Source organism: Nymphaea colorata, chromosome 2 (assembly GCF_008831285.2).
Source record: "Nymphaea colorata isolate Beijing-Zhang1983 chromosome 2, ASM883128v2, whole genome shotgun sequence".
NCBI lineage: Eukaryota > Viridiplantae > Streptophyta > Magnoliopsida > Nymphaeales > Nymphaeaceae > Nymphaea > Nymphaea colorata.
In genome coordinates this window covers 18,795,850-18,817,117 of record NC_045139.1, presented here as the reverse complement: position 1 = coordinate 18,817,117, position 21,268 = coordinate 18,795,850, and the positions used below count along the sequence as shown (strand labels likewise).

The following is a 21,268-nucleotide window of genomic DNA, read 5'->3' as shown; positions in this document are numbered from 1 at the left end:
TGGCTCCAAGTAGGTGTTCACCATCAAGTATCATTCTGACCGTTCAGTTGAACGGTTCAAGGCACGTCTTGTCGCTAAAGGATATACACAGACTTATGATGTCGACTTTTTTGAGACCTTTTCACCCGTGGCTTGATTGGGTTTTATTCGACTTATTATATCTCTTGCTGTCCAGCGACAATGACCTTTATTTTAGCTGGACGTGAAAAATGCTTTTCTATATGGAGATCTTTTTGAAACTTGTCTATATGCAGCAACCACCTGGTTTTGAGAGACAGGGGGAGTGTTCCAAGGTATGCAAATTAAAGAAGGCTATTTATAGGCTTAAACAGAGTCCTTGTGCATGGTTTCATAAGCTATCTGAGGTCTTATCTAAATGTGGCTTTCGTCGGTCTCAACTTGATCACTCATTGTTTATCAAGTAAAGTACATTTGGTATAGTGATATTAATTGTTTACGTTGATGATATTGTTCTCACTGGGGAAAGTGATCAAGAGATAGCTCAGACAAAGGAGTTTCTTCAGAAACACTTTGTCACAAAAGACCTTGGACAACTCCGTTATTTTCTTGGTATTGAGGTGGCCCGTAGTAGTAAAGGAGTTGTGGTATCTGAGAGAAAATATGGTTTGGATCTTCTGCAAGAAACAGGTTTATTGGGGGTTAAACCTACAACTCTTCCCATGAACTGTCGCATTGATATACATGATGATGAATAAGAGCCTTTTGACTCTAAATCTTACAGATTTCTAATAGGAAAACTGCTATATTTGACTGTCACTCGCCCTGACATTAGCTTCGCTGCGAATAAACTAAGTCAATTCATGGAGAAACCTAGGAAAGTTCATTGGGACGTTGCTCTAATGGTTGTCAGATACTTGAAATCAGCCCCAAGAAAGGGGTTATGGTTCAAAAAAGGAGAAGGTTGACATTGAAGCTGATAAGATTAGAAAGAATAATCTTTGATTAACCTCGAAATCTGCCCTAACTCCTCTTTATATAGACTAGAGGAGAGAGAGAAGTTACAAGAGAAACATCTAAAGGAAAAGTTATTACAAAAGTACCCTCTTAAACCTAAAACTGAATATAAACACATCTTAACACTCCCCCTCAAGTTGGAGCGTATATGTCAAATAGGCTCAACTTGGAACAGCAGCTTTGGAATGGTCCCCTTGCAAGAGCCTTAGTAAAGATATCAGCCGTTTGCCCTGTAGTTGAAATGTGTGAGGTACTTACAAACCCCTTTTGAATCATGTCTCTAGTATAGTGACAATCTACTTCAACATGCTTGGTTCTTTCATGAAAAGCCGGATTATTAGCAATAAACAGTGCAGCTTTGTTATCACATAACAGTTGCATAGGAAGAGGCACTTCGACAGTAAGATCCAACATCAGGGATCTAACCCACATAACTTCAGCAGTACCCTGAGCCATAGCTCTATACTCAGATTCTGCACTTGATCTGGCAACCACAGTTTGCTTCTTACTCTTCCATGTAACCAAGTTGGATCCAATAAACACACAAAATCCAGTAGTGGATTTTCTGTCTGAGGGGCATCCTGCATAGTCGGCATCAACATACACAGATATAGTGAGTGAGGTACCATTCTGAAAGAAGAGTCCCGTTCCTGGTGAATTCTTTAGATACCTAAGAATCATCATAGCAGCATCCCAATGAACTTTCTTGTGCTTATCCATAAATTGACTCACTCTGCTAACAGCATAGGCAATGTCAGGTCGAGTAACAGTGATGTATAGGAGCTTCCCAACAATCCCTCTATACTGTCTTGCATCAACATCTTCAGTATCATCATCATACAAGCGGGTATTGATATCCATAGGCGTGGATGCAGGCCGACACCCCAGCATCCCTGTCTCTTGCAAAACATCAGTAACGTATTTCCTCTGGCACATGATAAGGCCCTTTTGATTTCTGGCAAACTCAATACCAAGGAAATAACGTAGTTCACCAAGGTCCTTGGTGACAAAGTGTTGTCCAAGGACATCCTTGATGTTGGAAATCCCCTGATCATCATCCCCTGTAACAATGATATCATCAACATAAACAAGAACTATCACCGTACCTGTAGAAGTCTTCTTGACAAAGAGGGAATGGTCGGCCGAAGAACGTCTGAAGCCCTCATTCTCAATATTCTCTGACAATTTCTGAAACCAAGCTCGAGGACTCTGTTTCAGACCATAAATCGCCTTTCGCAATCTGCACACTTTCTGACACTCCCCCTCAGCAACAAACCCTGGTGGTTGCTGCATATACACTTCTTCATGTAAGTCACCATAGAGAAAGGCATTTTTGACATCAAGCTGTGAGAGGGACCAATTCTTGCTGACAGCCACAGCAAGGAGAATCCGTAAGGAAGCATGTCGTGCCACAGGAGAGAAGGTATCATAATAATCAACCCCATAAGTTTGGGTATAGCCTTTTGCAACCAGACGAGCCTTATATCTGTCAATACTGCCATCTGCTCGGTATTTGATAGTAAAGACCCATCTGCAACCAACAATGGCTGCATCAACTGAAGGAGTAACAAGGGTCCAGGTGCCTCTAGACTGAAGAGCATCCATCTCTTCTTGCATAGCCGCTGCCCATTTGGGATCAGAGAGAGCATCCATGGGATTCTGTGGAAGAGCAATAGCCGACAGCCCCTTGACAAACTGTCGGTACATAGGGGTGAGTCTATCCATGGATAAATGACCAGAGATAGGATGCAAAGTGCAACTGCGTTTGCCTTTCCTTTGAGCAATGGGCACATCAAGTTCATTAGGAGCAGGAACATGCTCGTGACATACTCCTATGTCATCATTACATAAAACATTGTCAGTTGAGTTTGTGTCAGGAATTACCTTGGGCGTGCTGGGTGAAGGCACAGGTGCACATTGAACAGGCGCAGCAGGCTTAGTACGACGATGGTAGACAGCCCCAAAACGTGGATCAACTGGGTTTGGACAACTCATGAGAGGTAGAGGAAATTGGACTTCATCATTTAATGCAGGCGCCCTTAATTGATTTCCATTTGGGGAGAAGAAAGAGGTTGATTCAAAAAATGTAACATCAGCACTCACATAATACCGACGAGTAGAAGGATCATAACATCGATATCCCTTTTGAGTGCGGGAATAACCAACAAAGATCGTTTTGATGGCCCGAGGAGACAACTTATCTCGCCCAGGACCAAGCAACTGAACAAAGGCAACACATCCAAAAACACGAGGTGGAACAGAAAACAAGTCTCTGTCAGGAAAGAGGACAGAGATAGGAATAAGGTCTCCCAACACAGATGACGGCATACGATTAATAAGATAGCATGCTGTGAGAACAGCATCGCCCCAGTAAGAATGGGGAACATGGCTATGTATGATAATGGTTCTGGCAACATCAAGAATATGACGGTGTTTCCGTTCAGCAACCCCATTTTGTTGGGAGGTATAGGCACAAGAAGTTTGGTGGATGATACCCTTATCCCTGAAAAATTGTTCCAAAGAGGAAGCACAGAACTCAAGAGCATTGTCAGAGCGCACAATTTTGACACAAGTATCAAACTGAGTCAGAATTTCATTGATAAAATTTTTGATTACATGACCCACTTCAGATTTATGCTTCATAAGAAAAACCCAACTAACACGACTATAGTCATCGACAGCAACAAGATAATATCGATGACCTTGAAGAGCAGGTGTACGACTCGGACCCCAAACATCAAAATGAAGTAACTCAAACACAGAATGGCTACTTCGACTGGGCCGCGGAGGAAAGGATGACCTATGGTGTTTGCCCAACTGACAAGACTCGCATTGAAAAGAAGACTTGGGAGACAGTTGAGGAAGAACATGCAGCAGTTTCTGAAACGGTAGATGTCCAAAACGTAAATGCCAAGTATAAGCCGAGGATGAGGACGACCCTGCAGAGGTAGATCCAGCAAAGGGAAAGGGATGCACTAGCCTGTAAAGACCTCCCTGTTCACGGCCACTGCCAATCACCCTGCCCGTCAGTATATCCTGAAACACAAGAGAAGAGGAGTCAAATATCGCACGACAGTTTAAATCTCTGGTAATCTGACTGATAGATAGTAGGCTATGTGGGAATTCTGGTGCATGAAGAACATGTTGCAATGGTAATGATGAAGTAAGTTGGACCTCTCCAAGTCCAACAACGGGAGAATATTTGCCATCTGCTAGAATAACCGAGCGACCAGGTGGAGTAGGGACATAAGAAGTAAACTGTGCCTTGTCTCCACAGAGATGTGTCGATGCACCCGAATCAATGAGCCAATCTGTAGTGTCAGAATACATACCAGATGAAGATGCACTGGCAGCAGTAGTGATAGTAGAGGTGGTCGGATCAGGAGCTTGTTGAGGTCTATCTCCAATCAAGTGTCTCAACTGAGAGATAATATCATCTGCACGTAACTCACTGGAGGAAACAGGATGTTGAGTCTTAGGCTGCTCTGGAGAATCAGTAAAAACAGTCTGATTGGCAACAGCTGGACGACCATGTTTCTGCCAACACTTATCCACAGTGTGACCAATGCGATGTCAAAACTGACATACTGGGCGCGAAGGGGTATTGCCACGGCCACGGTATCCTCGTCCTCTGGCAAAGAGGGACCCACCTCTGCCACGAGTAGCAAGCATAGCAGAAGTGGTATCAAGAACAGTCGATGAAGGGATTGGAATTCTGCTTAGCCTACTATAAGCTTCATCAATAGGAGGAATCGAGGGACTAGTGAGCATCTGATTCTTTGCTGATTCATAAACAGAGTCTAATCCAGACAGAAATACTCCGACCATAAGCATATCTCTGTATGCCTTCTGTTGCTCACACTTACATGCAGGAAAGTAGCTGTTTAGTCTCTCAAACATGGACTTGAGACTAGAATAATAAGTATGTAGAGGGCGACCATCTTGGCGCATCTGATGAATATCATGATGAAGCTGCATAATTCTGGTTTCATTCCTTGCTTGTGAATAGGTGGCTGCAAGGGAATCCCACATATCCTTTGCACTTTCCTTATGCAGGACTTCATTGGCAATGTCTTGAGTAAGAGTACCAACAATCCATACCATAACCAACGAATTATCTTTAAACCAAGTAGTATATTTTCCTACCTTCTGTACGGGCTCGGGCTCCAATATAAGATGTTCCTTCTCATGAGCGATCAAGGTTCTTTTTACTTGCATGGCCCACATCTCGTAATTACCCCCATCCATTTTGGTGATAAAGCTGGAAAATGGGGAACTCTTCATCTCTCCCGACGACACAAAGGAAGAGGTATTAGCGCCGCTGCTAATTTCAGACATCGCTCAACACAATGGAGGAAACCGAGCCACGGAATAGGAAGTGCAGGCAAAAAAAGAAGACAATCACATATCGAAAGACAACATGCTGATCATGAAGCAGTTAACACGGGCAGCAATCCATAAGTCTGATCGGCTGGAAGAGGCAACAACAGAACTGAACGAAGACAGATTACCAAAGGCGACAGCGAAGACGCTGAGAGGAAAATCAGCGTGCAGAGCAGCGGCGGAGTAGAGGAGGCGATGCAGCGAAGACGCTGAGAAGAAAATCAGCGTGCAGGGCAGCGGCGGAGCAGAGGAGAATGGTGGAGACAGCAGGGGCGATGCAGCGTACAGCGGCAGCGGGCGGAGGTGACAGCCACGGCGGGCAGCGGCGAAGATGACTGCAACAGCGGACGGAGGCGTCGGGCGGAGAAGACAGCAACGGGCGGAGGCGTCGGGCGGAGAAGACAGCAACGGGCGGAGGCGTCGGGTGGAGAAGACAGCGACGGGCGGAGATGGGTGGACACGAGCGGGTGGAGGAAGCGCAGCGATGGGCGCGGTCAGGCGGCGGGCGGCGCCGCTCAATCGGCGCGCCAAGGAGGAGGAGACGGCTGCTGCTCTGATACCATGATAAGATTAGAAAGAATAATCTTTGATTAACCTCGAAATCTGCCCTAACTCCTCTTTATATAGACTAGAGGAGAGAGAGAAGTTACAAGAGAAACATCTAAAGGAAAAGTTATTACAAAAGTACCCTCTTAAACCTAAAACTGAATATAAACACATCTTAACAGAAGCATATAGTGATGCTGATTATGCAGGATCTGTAGATGACAGAAAGTCTACTACATGTTTTTGTGTTTTTGTGGGAGGTAATCTTATTTCTTGGAGGAGAAAGAAGCAGAATGTGATGGCTCGATCTAGTGCTGAGTCGGAATATAAGAATATGGCTCAAACTGCGGCTGAAATGTCATGGGTCAGGTCATTACTTTTAGAGTTGGGTGTTTCAGTGAATCTCCCAATGAAGATGTATTGTGACAACAAGGCGGCTACCTATATTGCTAACAATCATGTTTTTCATGAAAGGACAAAACATATTGAAGTGGATTGCCACTATGTTCGGGATTTAGTTCAAGAAGGAATTGTTTCATGTCTCATCTGAAGATCAGGCAGCTGATATGTTCACCAAGGCTCTTCCCATAGGCGATTTCCTGAGAGGTTGTAACAAGCTGAGCATGATTGATATCTATGCTCCAGCTTGAGGGGGAGTGTTAAAGAGTGTTTCTGCAATATTAGAAAGTTGAATAGTAGTTCTTTAAATATTTTCTTATATTTAGTGGACTGATTTTGTAATTGTTATGTTGCCAACCCTAATCTCTTTTAATATGAGATTAGGGTCACGCGAATAAGCAAGAAAGTGTTTTCCTCTCTCTCTCTCTCTCGTCCCCTTCTTCCTCCAATATTCAACAGTTGGAAAAATTAATAGTTCTTATAAAAATAATTCTTGTCTGCCCCATTTATTATAGAAAATAAGAATAAAAATTGAAATAATGAGTGCACGACATTTGCTGAATTAACTCAAACCTACATCCTTTGGCTTACCTTAAATAAAATGGTGACTATAAGTACAATTGCACGTTGAAGTTGGACATTGAGGCCTTGGTTAGTATCAGAGCACCTTTTGTTATTGGATAGTCAGAATTTAGGCCTTGATAATGTCTGAGCAATTTCATTATTGAATTTATCTGTAATGGTTGGTTCTGTATGATGGAAGTTCCATGGCCTGTTCACTGCAAGAAAATGGTGTCACACACAGAGATTCCCATGCTATGTATCGGTGTGGTCATGGTGCAGCAACAACCAATTTTTTTTGTTATTCATTGAATTGTTGATAGAATGATATCTTTAATTTTGTTGTTTGTAGAAATTTTTGTATGTTTTATTTCGAAGAAGTAGGTGTCCACTGCTCTAAGTAATCCATCTCATGCCAAGAGACCATTTATTCAGCTTCTAACGTGTTCAATCTTGTTAGGTGACATTATTGGACATTAGCTTAATTACATTCTGTTTCATTAAACTGATGGTGGGTCATGCAACTTTGTCTGAGAAGAAGGCATCTTTTTGTACTTGAAACAAACTTCTTGTTTTGTTATTATCCTTTGTCCGCTCTATTTCGATGTCAGTTGACATGCATGATGAGATAATAAATTCCGGACTAATTTGATCTTCCTCAATGAATTGCAGCTTATAATTGCAACAACTCCTTCGTCTTCAGGAATAATACAGAGTATCGTTACAGACAAGAATATACAGCTGCTTTTTGAAATTCAAAAGAAGGTAATCCAAACAATGATAGCTTCCATATAAAAACTATTCATTCTTATCATTTCTTTTTCTTATCATTGTCTTGGCATTCTTAGTTATATTTTAGCAAAATTTTACTTCTGTGCAAAATAGGTTACATTTTGATGAGACATGCCAACTATATTCAGTTATAAGAAACACAGTTTCCATGGTTCTTGAAAACATAAAATAGGAAGAAGATGGTTCGTGCCAACTGATTTGAGGGATCGCATTTGACTTAACATGTAACAAGATGAGCCTGCTTGTGTTGCATTGGCACATGTTGTATGTATTTTTTTTTCCATTTATTCAAATGTCTGTTAACCATTTTGTTGTGTCCTTCAGGTTGACAGCCTTCAGGTGAATTATTCTGGCACAACAGTATCCTTGACAGACATTTGCTTGAAGCCCTTAGGCAAGAATTGTGCCACTCAGAGTGTGCTGCAGGTAAGATTTATGTTCTGCCAAATGAGTACTAGTGAAGGGAATTGCTTATTAGATAAATTTTGGTGTAGGATGAATCTTGACAACTTATATTCCTTTTCACCGTGTAATACTGAACCGGCCAAGGGGCTGCTGCACCCGTGTATGTATAATAGGGGGTTTCAATGCATGTTTCAGCAAGTTTTTTTTTCCTGCAAGATGTGGTTTTTCTCAGGGAAGTATTAGGAAAAATATTAGAAGTTCTAAAACATACAGTTATGAGGCCATTGATTTTTAAGTGTTTTTCTTGCAAGCATACAAATAAACAAGTAAAAGAACTTCTTTTTAAACATTAAAAAACAAAAAAAAATTGAGAAGGTTTTAAAATATATGAAAATGAAAATCTCAAGAAATATTTGGGAGTATCTTGCACTTGCAGTAAGGTACTTATTCTTTTGGTGGTTTTTCAAAAATATGGGCTCCTAAATGACAACAACATCAGTATATTTTTTCAAATCATTGAAGGTGTTTGTCACTATGCATGCAGTGGGGTAGGTTAAACACTAAGTCGCACAGATACTGGTATGGGTACAGTTATAGGCATACCAGTATGGACATGACCATTTTAAAAATCATAGACAGAGGGATACAACAAGGTATATAATATATATACATATATGTATATGTGAAAACCATCACAAAAAGTATGAAAAATTCCAAAATTGCACAAAAAATATGCAAAGTTACACATAAAAACCTGCAAAAAATCAAAACTGCCATGTTCAGCCTTGTCGCCATACCTGTGTTGACATGTCAGTGTGTCGACACTGGTAACTGCAACCTGCCAGCCGTGTCTGTGTTACTTAGGTTAAGCTTAATCAGTTTTGAATTCTGTTTCTTGTGTGTGTGTGTGCATAAATGAATGCATGTTTTACTGGGTTTTAGGTTTTGATTCTGGAGAAAAAAGAATAAAGGTGAGACACACATACACATGTATTATGGATACATCACCTCACACTGCTCTAAGTTTTCTCAAACTATCATGTCAAAACCATTGTACTGGAAACTTATGTAACCCATTACCTTGTTTGATGTCTTATTATACAAGAGCATAAAATAGTTTGTCTAAGTACCATATCTTGTACATTTACGTAGTCTTTATTTGACTAGAATACCCAAAGTTCTCTCAGAAATATGGAATCTCCTTCAATGTTATTACCTATTCACCAAGACAGTAACACCATGACATTCTATGTACTATAAATAACCAAGGTCTCAAACTCTCTTCATGATGGAATCATGCACAGCCAAAATCTGTAACATTCCACGTTTTGAGAATGACTTTAAATCATAGTTACCTGCAGGTTAGGTTTGGATTTGCTAGGCTGGTTCTCATACAGGTTTGGGCTGGTTAATTAGAGTTGACATCAGAGATATGCTCAAATTTTGAACTTACGGTTTGGACATAGAACTAATTGGGCTGCCAACCAGATTGGATTCTTTGAACTAGGCATTCAGGCAAGTTTTGGACTGAGCTGTTGCAGTGTTTGGTGTTCAAAGATCCCTTGAGCAGACGTTTATTGCGTATGGGTAGGGGTGCAGGTACTGGTATGGGTACGGACCAGTATCAAAAAACTTGGTTGCAGGGATACGACCGCACACACACACACACACACACACATATATATATATAAATTAGCAGAACCATCACAAAACAAATAAGAGAAAACAGAAGATAACTACGATGCTCTCAAACTCTTCAGACAAGCAGATAGGCACATATGAGAAAATGGAAGAACACAAAATGAAGAAAGGAGCTCGATCTTCACAAAACAAACGAAAGATCCTTCAGATGAAACCAATTACTGCATTGGAAAACCCTAAAAACCAAGCAAGACCAACAGAAAGAGCTTGCCGAAGAGGAAGAAGCAGAACCATCGAGGTGAATCGCCATTTGCTGCTCGTCGTCTGCCTCCTGTCGTCGGTCTCTATCGGTGAAGACAAAGTGAAGAAGCAGAACCGTCGATGAAAAACTTAATGTTTACGATATTTGTAACGTGAAAAAATGTAAACCATGTTAAAAACCTAAAGCGGACAATTTTGGACTCGGTCAACTTTGACCGAGTCCGAAAATGGTCGGATTTGACCTCGGGTATGTTGACCTACCCGGTACTGTCAATGGCGTACCCGGGCCACACCCACACCCGTACCGGTACGATGCGGGTACTGCTCCTTCAGAGCAGTACCCGTGTTACATAGCCTTGTACCATCTTTGGTACTAGAGTTCTATACTTCAATGCACTTCAGCATGAACTATAGCAGAAAAAGCACTAGAAAAGTGAAGAATCTAAAGAACAAAATAATGGAGCAAGAAGTAAAGCCATTACAATGAAAGAATAAAAAGAAAGAAGTAAAGCCATTGCAAAGAAACAATAAAAGGAAAATAACTTTTAGTACCTTGATAACATGAATGACATGACCATGATTAATATAGTGTCTATTGGATTGAAGTGATCCGGCACAGAAAGCATAAGAGGTCTTAGAATTATACAAATAGGACAAGGTTGCCTCTCTATATGACATGGTAGACATTTTTATCTGTTCATCATCATTTTTTTTTGTGGTTTTGCATGATTTGTGCATCTACTTCCATGTCTATACGGATTCGTCATCATTATTTTCTTGAAATAAATTTTTCATGTGTATGCACGGTTGTTATTAATACACATCAGGTTCTATTTTTGCTTTCAGTATTTTCAAATGGATCCTCAAAAATATCGTGACTCTGGTGTGGACCATGCTTTTTACTGTTTTCAGGTAAGTCCTCCTTGGAAAGTAATGGCACTAGAGTATAGTGTTCTTTGAACTTAATAGCTTTATTTTGTTTGATAGAATTTCCTGGTTGCAGCTTTTTTTGCCTCACATTATTCCTTTCTTATTTAGATACAAAGCATGTTGACTTTGGAATTATATGCATCAGTCCTCTTGTAACAGTTCTTCCTGAGGAAAGCTGATTTGTTTGGCTTCAAATATTTTTCATACTTAAATACTTTGGGGAGTTACAAAACTTCATCTTGCAGTTGCAAATTTTATGTCTGAATTTCACATAAAATGGATTCATAAAAATGGAATTATGACCTTCTCTGATCCTACCACATAAAATGGATTCATAAAAATGGAATTATGACTTTCTCTGATCCTACTAATGAGTTAAATTCTACATATGAAATACATTTGATCTGCTGATCCATTAGTGTGATTAGTTATAGCTGGACTTCTACTATGCAGGATACCTAAATTCCACTTCCTGCATCAGTTCTCACTTTTGCTTCCCAAGTTGGTAATTGTGGTGTATCTCTTTGGGGAGAGAGATACTAATCCTACTAGGCTTCAAACTTTCGTATGTTACCCTAATCTACACTCATTACCATGAAAATTAATGGGTCGCCTGGAGAAGTTATTATCCTTTTTGGATCTAAATAGTATCTCAAATGGGGAGAGATGTCAATCTTCTTGGTATGAGATATTGAATATACACAATGTATGATGAGGTGATAAAGCATGACTTTCGAGGACATGATTATTCAATATTGACTTCACATCAACCTGACATACTGTTGTTTTTTTCTTTCTGCAAAGAACTTTGATATTGATGTAAGAAAGAATATTACTGGAAAGGAAAAAAAAACAAAAAGTATGGGAAAAGGCATTTTTTTTAAGAAAGGTAAAAAATCAGTTTAACCAAACTTTATTGCATTTTTTTTATTTTTCTCTTTTTTGATGTTAAAAAATTAAACTAAATTATTTTTCAGCATTATCATCCTTGTGAGTCTTGAGACATTATTTTTATCATTTTATGTAGCTTTTTTATTTCTTTTTATTAGTTTGTCATTATTTTATTTTTACCTATTTTTAGGATTTTTTTTCTTTTTTAAAAAAATTGCTGAGATTTTCTAGAGAAAACAACTTTGCTGAAAAATACCCAAGAAAAATCTCGCCATCAAAAACCTGAGAACAATATTTGTGACAATGCTGTAAAGACAACACAAAATTAATGTTATTCAAGGAACATTTTCATACATAAAATGATAAAATATTCATACATGCATAATGCATAAAACAAGATAAATCTAAATAGACAAGTTAATTGTCAGGTCGTGGTTAAGGAAGCTAACAAGTTCTTAGGGTCATCATTCCTTGGCCAAGAGCATTGTAAGGGAGCTGGAATAACTAAGACCACTATAGTGACTCTCATATAAGTGGGATCAATTGTTAGCTTTGTTTGTAAGGCACATACAAAATAGTGAACATTGTCTTCAGTTGGGGCAACAAAAATGTGCATGAGTTAATGGCTTTGATCCATAGTCACAAATAATGTCTCAGAGTTTTAAACGGCGAGGTTCTTCTCGGGTATAATTCTCAGGTATAATATGGCAAGTTTGAAAAAAATAAAAAAAACAAGAAAAAATGGTAAATTTTTAAAATTTTTAAAAAGTTTGAAAAAAAAGTGAGAAACTAATAAAGCAAACATCAAAATATAAGTATATTTGCAACAAATAAAAAATAGAAAATGTAAAAAAAATTATTTGGTATTAAAAAAACTGAAAAAAAAAGTGAAAAAAACTAGAAAAAAACACGTTTTTTTGTTTTTAATGTTTTAAAAAAAATGTGTTTTTTTTTAAGTTTTAAACGGTCATTTAATTTATCACAATTTTTTGTGTTTTTTAAAAAAAAACATGTTTTCTGTGACTATGGTATCCTTGAGGTCAAGGTAAATTTCCTGATAGAATCGCCTGCACTTTAGTGAGCAGTGCTTAACTAAGGCCTGTGATATGATTCAATGCATGCCTTAGTCAAATGCCCTAATATGATTAATGCCCTTGACTATAAATCCAAGTGTTCCCTAATTGACATGCTAGCTAGTTGTAACAGATGGTAGCCAGAGCCAAGTTGACTCCTCATCTACGGCCTCATTTTATGCTACGAAGATGTACTTGAAGTTTTTCATCATCACTTCCTTGCTTGTGAAGAGTATATTAGTTGAGAATGCTCCATAGTTGTATTTCTCGGTTCTTCTCAACTGTTTCTGTCTTATAACTGTAAGAAGAAAATTTTACGCTTCTATGGCTGAGAATTATTTATTTTTGTGAAACTGTGATTTTTTTCATATTGTAAATATTAATAGGTTTGTTCCCAAGCAGTTTGGAAGTTCTTTGTTTTAGTGAAACAGTGGTTTCTATTATACCTATAAAAACTGATCAGTGTACGCAACGGTCTTCATGTGATGTCCTCAGCATTATACTTCTGCCCAAACATGCTTAAGTGCATTCCAAGGTCCTGTTGATCCAAGCACCATATTAGGAGGGTTCAGAGAAAATAATTACTCAGAGGTATGACCTTAATATGATTCCAACCTACTAAATCCTGTGATAGTAATTATCAATCCGCAGAGTTGTCTTTTGACTCTTTTCCAAATCACATGTGGTGATCTATTTGCTCCTATTTGTGGCAGGCAACTACATTTGTGGTGACATATCCTGTTCGTAATGCTGCTGATACAACTGGAACTGAAAATGATAAAGCAGTATTATGGGAAAAAGCTTTCATAAATCTAGTGAAGGTTGTTGGCTCGCCTTCGATGAGAATCCCTATGCTTTCACATGGTTATCAAGTTCTTTTATAGCTTAATAGCTACCTTAATTTTCTGCAGAATTTTGTGATGTTCTTTTATATGGCTTCTGCTGTGTGTATACATGTTGCATGAAAGTGAGGGAGAGAGGGAGAGGAGAGAGTTATTCAAATTAAGTTTGAAAGCAGAGTGGGATATGTTGGATCTTTTTCTTGCATGTTTTGTAATTAATTAGTTTACTTATTCTGCTCATTCATGGATTTCATGGCAGGAGGAGCTCGTGACATTGGTCAGTTCACATAATCTCTCCCTTTCCTTTTCATCAGAAAGTTCTGTTCAAGAGGAACTCAAGAGAGAAAGTGCTGCAGATGCAATTACAATACTAGTGAGTCTCGTATCCTTAGTGCATCTGGGAACCAAGTTACAAATGGCCCTTTTCCCCTTATTTCCATTCATTCTACTAAAGCTATTTTACATCTTTCTAGTGAAAGGTGTACTGCATTGGCGTGTACAGTTTGGGCAGGGTATTAAAAGTTTTTTTGCTACTAGTTGATCATGGTCAAGAGTTCAATTAATCTTTGTTGAAAACTTTTGTAACTGAAATGATCATATTCCTCAATATGAAAAGTTCATTCCTCAATATGAAAAGTGGTGGTGGAACTATTTGGTCATGCTTTTATTTTTTTTGGGTTGTGGAGTAACCTTTTTGAATAGTCAGAAAGAAGATTCATGTCTTATTCACTTGCAACGTTTTGCTTCTAGCCAATGTCCTTCTATACAATTAAAATTAATCTAATGAAAATCTGTTGTTTTTGTTTTTTATTAAACAGATTAGCTACCTTGTGATGTTTGCGTATATATCAGTTACATTGGGAGATGCACCTCAACTCTCATCCTGTATAGTTTCCTCCAAGGTATGATTCATTTCATGCACCTATTGTTATCATTATATTTTGGAAATATTACTTTATATCTCCTATAATGAATGCTTATATTTACTTGCAACCACTGTCACAAATGTCAACATCTTTTTCATAAAACGTGAATAATAATGGAAACAAGGGAAAACAAAAGATATGTAGAAAAAGCCTTACATATTGGAAAGAAAAAAAAAATCATGTTTTTATGTTTTTTTAACTCCTGAAGGTTTCTTAACGATTTTGATTTTTTTATCAATTTTTCGAAGGAATTTAGTAGAAAACTCAAGTTTCATAGTTTATTATTATTTTTGTTTAACTGTTTCGTTTTTTGGATCCCCAAGACTTTTCTGAAAAATCTAAACTTCCGGATTAATACCTAAGAAGAACCTCGCTGATAAAAACCTGAGAATGGTATTTCTGACAAGGCTCAAAATATATCTGAACTGATCCCTAATGGTCTTACTATATGCCCAAGTGCTTATAGCGTTTTAGTAACTTTTAAGTGAGGTGACCTGAACAAAAGAAGCTCTAGGCAAGCTTGTCGACAAGCGTATAAAGTTCAAAGATCCAACAAAAGTTGCAAAGGCATTAAAAAAAGGATAATGTACAAGTGTACTTAGGCAGAAAAAGGACAAAATAAAAAAATTAATAATTTTTTTTACTGAAAAATGCTTGGCATAGGCACATGTAAAGCGAACATCTTTCTTTGTACGAGGATGCATAGCTTTTAGGTTGTTTCTTCCTTCCCTTATCAGCAGTGTCAATGTTTATATTCATATTTTCTAAGTGTTATGTCTCTTTACATGAATTGCTTATTCTCATGCATGTATTCAGAAAAATAACACTATGTTTTAATATGCAATAGACACACACACACATGTACATAAACATGCACATGTCCTATTCAACTTTGTCTGAGTTCATTATCTTGTGGACTAACGAAAAGAAAACATTTTGGCTGATGCATCAATTGCATCTAAATTTGTTAGTTGCTTATTTTCTTCTATTTTGTTCTTTTTCTCTTTTTTATTGTTTTATGACTTTGTCCTATACTCTTAGTAGTCGAAAATGCTATTTCAGAAAGGACTATGTGGCACATAGACAGGGCCCCAAGCGGGCCGACAACAGTCGATGAAGGGAAAAAGGAAAAAACGGAGGAAATAGAACAAGGAGAAGGAGAAGGAGAAGAAAAAGAACGTGAAGAAAAAAAAAGGAAACAAATGAGAAAAGGAAAAGTGGGAGGGGTAAAGGTAGAAGAAGAAGAAGAAAAGAAAAGAACAAAGGAATTGTATGACTTTTTTTTTTCACTTGGGTGCCTAGAAGGCCCAGCCTAGTTGAGCATCAACAATGGAAAAAACACAATCTTTTCTACTTCTTTTTGGATATTTTGTGCAAGTTTTTTTTATTCCCTCAGGCGACTTGTTTGCAGGTGCTTCTTGGTCTTTCTGGTGTTGTTGTGGTTATGTTGTCTGTACTTGGATCTATTGGATTTTTCAGTGCCCTAGGGGTGAAGTCAACACTTATTATCATGGAGGTTATCCCATTCCTTGTTTTAGCTGTAAGTATTTATGCTTTAAGACTGTTATTACCTTGATTGTTAACTCGATTTACATTCATCTTCGTTTCAACTATGTTTAGCTTTATTTGCTTTGTTGAAAGGAAAATATTCTATCCTTCCTTTGTGCTGTTAAATTTCTTGAAGATCATTTTGCTTATTAAAGCATTTAGAACCTGGTGAAGTTGTTTAAAGCTTGGGACAGAGCTTTTTTTATTTTCAGTCATAAGTGGTACTTCTGAAAGACTTATTTTGTGAAACTAAAATAATTCGTTCAATATGGCCATATTGCAGGTGATGATTTCTTTGGTAAAGAAAGGTACAGTTTGGGAATATATGTGTCATTAAATCTGCAATAGAAGTGAAAACCATATTGCCCTTATGTATGTGCTGACTAATGAAGGCCTGAAACTCAAAAACATACCTGTATAAATTGCAGAAGCATCAAATATATGGGTTCTGAAATCTCAATTAAGTGATTAAGGGAAGTAGGAAATTGAACACTTGGATTCTTGAGAGTTGGTGAATTAGGCTGTGGCATCAATCAGGTGGAGGATTTGAGTTTTGAGATTTCATGAAAATCTGTCAAGTCTAATAAAACTTAGTAGAGAAATGGTGCTGCCAGTTGCTTGCAATAAACTTAGTAATATACTTATAATATAGATGAATATACTTTTTATATGGTTTGTCCTCCTACAGAAATCTTACTTCTTAGTTATTGTTGCTTGCCATGCGTATTATTTTGGAGATGAAAATATGTTATGTTTGATAAGATCCAACAGGAAGCATGAGACAGTCTGTTTAGGTTAGCCTGAATTACACTTTGTCGAAATCGGGTTACATTTTTCGTTTGAACTGTGACTAGAAAGAGCGACATCTTAATGGATGTAAAAATTATTAGTGAATCGTTTATTACTAGTAGGATGGTAGAATTAAGTATTCAGCTTGAGAAAAAAAAACCTGTAAATAACAGTGTCAAATGTTACTCTTTGTTAGTAACTTTTTTAAAGTTTACATCCTTCAGATGGAAACAACAGTCTTTTCTTTATTAACTCTAATTGCAATAGTCGTGCTATGGTTTTCTGTTCAAGTAACATAATACTATGTCCACAGCCTTCAGATGTGCATCAGTAGGAGCATGCATGAATTGACTCAATACATTTACCACAAAAGTGATATCAGGTCTCGTGAGGGTAAGGTAAATCAACTTCCCAACCAGACGTTGATATCTTCCCTTAGCTTTTTCACAGAGCGGCTCTCCATCCCTAAGACTCAACTTGTGCCCGATGTCAAGTGGGGTAGAAGCAGGCCTATACCCCAACTTACCAGTCTCTTCCAACAGATCTAATGTGTATTTCCTTTGGTTTAGCACCAGACCAGTACTCGATCTAGCAATCTCAATACCAAGAAAATACCTCAGCTTGCCAAGATCCTTGAGATCAAATTCTGTAGCCAGTAACCCTTTTAACTTGATGATCTCCTCCTCATCATTGCCTGTGACAATCATGTCATCCACATAGACAAGTAAAAGAGTGACTCTGCCCTCCTTTTTCTTCACGAATAGAGTGTGGTCTCCATTCCCTTGTTTGTACCCATGATGTTGCATTACTAGTCTCAGTCGTTCGAACCATGCTCTGGGCGACTGCTTGAGGCCATATAAAGCCTTTTTCAACTTACAACATTTCTCTGGTTCTTCATATCCTGGAGGCATATGCATATATACTTCTTCTTTGAGGTCGCCATTGAGGAAGGCATTCCTAACATCTAGTTGATACATCTTCCACTCCTTCATCACAGCTAGGGATATAACAACTCTGACTGTCTTCATTTTCGCAACAGGCGCAAAGGTCTCCAAGTAATCAATCCCATATTTTTGGCTAAACCTCTTGGCCACAAGACGAGCTTTATATCTTTCAACACTCCCATCTGGTTTGTACTTGATGGTATACACCCATTTGGATCCAACCAAGTGAGCCGCTTCAGGAATCTTCACAACCTCCCATGTCATGTTTCTTCTCAAGGCTTCCATTTCTTCTTTCATAGCATCAGCCCACTTGGAATCACTTTGAGCTTCAACAACGGTCCTGGGAATCACAGCCAAAGAAAGAGAAGAAACAACACTTGTAATCCTTGCCAAGTCTGGAATAAGATACAAAATTACCAATAGGGTGTTGAGTACATGACCTGACACCCTTTCTCAGGGCAATGGGAAGATCTTCATTTTCCTTTTCAACCTCATCCTGAGTCTTCAAGGTCAGACTTGGTTCATCCAGGGAAGAAGTGGCATTGGGATTGGAATAAGATTTCGCACCACAAGTCACCTCCTCTGTCCGAGCACCTCGTCTGGAATAGACCTGTCCAAACAAACGATGGCCTTCCTTCTCAGTGTCACACCCTTCCTCCTTCTCAGGCACATCAACAACAGTGAGAGATTCTGCTTTCCTGTAGTCCAAGAAATCTGTAAATTGAAGCTCCTGACTCTGAGAAGACTCTTCCCTAACCACAGACTTCTCCCCCTGAAGAGGATTCTCACCAAAGTAAGAGGCATGTTCCAAGAAGGTAACATCCCTCGTAACATAGACTCGGCCAGTGGTGAGGTCAGTACATCTGTATCCTTTCTGAGTAAGGGAATACCCAACAAACACACCTTTGATAGACCTGGGATCAAGTTTCTTAATATTGGGACTGTGATTATGTATAAAACACACACAGCCAAAAACACGAGGGGGGGGTAGAAATGGTTGACGACTGCCGGGAAGTAACAAATGGGGAGTCCGACCATTCAGAACACGACTGAGCATGCGATTGATGAGATACGCACTAGTAAGAACTGCATCACCCCAATAGCGTTTAGGAAGGTTTCTCTGAAACAGAAGGGCCCTGGTGACATTAAGAAGCTGGCGATTTTTCCTTTCAGCCACCCCATTTTGTGGGGGAGTATAACTACAGGACGTCTCATGAACAATCCCTCTTTTTCGAAGAAAATCCTCAACCGACTGACACATATACTCACGGGCATTTTCGGACCGAAAGGTTTTAATAGTCCCACCATATTGAGTATACACGAGAAATGAAGGTCTCTATGATATGAGGAACCTCACTGCGATCCTTTAACAAGTACACAAAAGTAGCCCGAGAGAAGTCATCAATAAAAGTGATAAAGTATTGAAAACCTTGACGGGTATGAATTCCCGAAGGCCCCCACACATCCGAGTGAACCAAGGAAAATGCTTCATTAACACAGCTAGTAGAGATAGGGTACGAAGCCCTCACATGTTTGGCAAACTGACACACATCACAGGAAATCAAAGACAAATTCAAAGAAGAACACAAATTGGGGAACAACTGTTTCAAAATCCCAAAAGGTAAATGCCCAAAACGTTCATGCCAGTACAAGAAGGACTGAAGACAATCTTCTCTTCGTTTTTCTGTCTTGCTGATCGTTGTCACAAGAGCTGTAGCCACATGTATGGGAAGACGATATAGGCCATCAGACGCCAAACCAATCCCAATCCTCTTCTCTGTCACCAAGTCCTGCAAAACACAACGGTTGACAGAAAAAATGAGTTCACAGTTCATCTCTTTAGTAAGTTTACTAACTGACAAGAGATTTAAGGGAAACTGGGGAACATGTAATGCGCCCCGCACATGAAATTTGTCCAACAAGGACAGAGTCCCTTCGCCTACCACAACAGTAGAGGAACCATCTGCGAGAGAAACTCGTTCCCTTCCCGAAGATAATTTATATTCATGAAATAATTTTGGGTTACCTGTCATGTGGTGAGTGGCACCACTATCCACAATCCATTCCCCCACAGAAGAGTTACCTGTATCGCCAATAACTGCAAGAGCATGATTAGCCTTTGTCTCATCTGGTGTCTCGGCCTGGTTGACATCAATCCGACCCAAGTAGGCCCTCAGTTCACGAATCTGGTCAGCAGAAATGGAGACTTTTTCTCCACTGGATTTGGGCACCTCAGACACAGGCATCTTCCCAATAGAAGACCTCCCTTTGTTTCCCTTCTTCTCTGGATGAAGATCCCAACAATAATCCACGGTATGACCAGTTTTCTTGCAGTGAGTGCATCTGCGAAGAGATCTAGTCAGGCCTCCAGTACCACGACTCACAAGAGCGGATCTCTCATGATAGGGTACGAGATCCCTCTTGCCCTCATTTGTAACCAGCCTTCTCTGTTCTTCTGCTTCAACACATGCGTACACATCTTCAATACTGGGCACCTCTCCTGAATTCAGAATCTGACTTCTAACACCTTCAAACTCATCATTTAAACCAACTAAAAAGAGGAACACCCTGTTTTCCAATACTTGAGCTACATAAAGTGCCTGATCTTGGGGACAATGCCAAGGAATATCAGCATGATAGTCAAGCTCTTCCCATTTGGCTTTCAAAGCCCCATAGTATTCTGCAACAGAAGAGTTCCCTTGTCGAAGGCCATAGACAGTCTTCACTATTTGGTAAGTACGAATTGTTGTTTTCTTTTGGCCATACATTTGCTCTAAGACTACCCACATGTCTCTTGCAGTCTTCTTCTGAAGGATAAGGGGCTGAATATCGGCAGAGACAGAGTTGACAATCCAAGTTTTCACTTGATTATCTTCAAGAAACCAAGTGTCCCATACACCACTTGTCTTTGCCGGTTCAGGGTTCCGTCCGTCGATATAGGCAATCCGACCGGGGGCAGCAATCCCCATAGTCATAGCAGCCGACCACGGGAAATAGTTCTCTTTTGTGAGGCGAAGAGTAATGACCTGAGCGGGAACATTCTCAGTTTTGAACACCCCGATTTCAGATTGATTGGTGTTAACGGTAGACGAAGAAGAGACTGCCATAATCTCAGGCCAGTCCAGCAAAGGGCACGGGCGGCGGTAAAACACAGGAGGTACCGGCGATAGCAGGAAGCACCAGCGGAAGCGAGGAGCAAGGGCGACGTCAGCAGTGGCAGCAAAAGCGACGTCAGGGAGCAAGTCGAGGCAGCAAGGACGACGTCAGGAAGAAGGACAACGGCGGCGGAGCAGGGGCGACGTCAGGGAGCAAGTCGCGGCAGCAAGGGCGACGTCAGGAAGAAGGACGACGGCGGCAGAGCA

General features: G+C 39.5%; 1 protein-coding gene across 2 annotated transcripts in view; it reads left to right on the top strand.

The window, feature by feature from the left end:
- The window catches only part of LOC116247583 (uncharacterized), a 54,961-nt gene that overhangs the window by 16,364 nt on the left and 17,329 nt on the right, over nucleotides 1–21,268 (top strand). For both annotated transcript variants that reach the window (XM_031619761.2, XM_031619760.2), the window contains exons 12-19: nucleotides 7,537–7,629; nucleotides 7,981–8,082; nucleotides 10,810–10,875; nucleotides 13,353–13,448; nucleotides 13,571–13,678; nucleotides 13,959–14,072; nucleotides 14,518–14,601; nucleotides 16,037–16,165. In XM_031619761.2, the coding sequence (XP_031475621.1) occupies nucleotides 7,537–7,629; nucleotides 7,981–8,082; nucleotides 10,810–10,875; nucleotides 13,353–13,448; nucleotides 13,571–13,678; nucleotides 13,959–14,072; nucleotides 14,518–14,601; nucleotides 16,037–16,165 (792 nt within the window). The remainder of the gene's footprint in view (nucleotides 1–7,536; nucleotides 7,630–7,980; nucleotides 8,083–10,809; nucleotides 10,876–13,352; nucleotides 13,449–13,570; nucleotides 13,679–13,958; nucleotides 14,073–14,517; nucleotides 14,602–16,036; nucleotides 16,166–21,268) is intronic.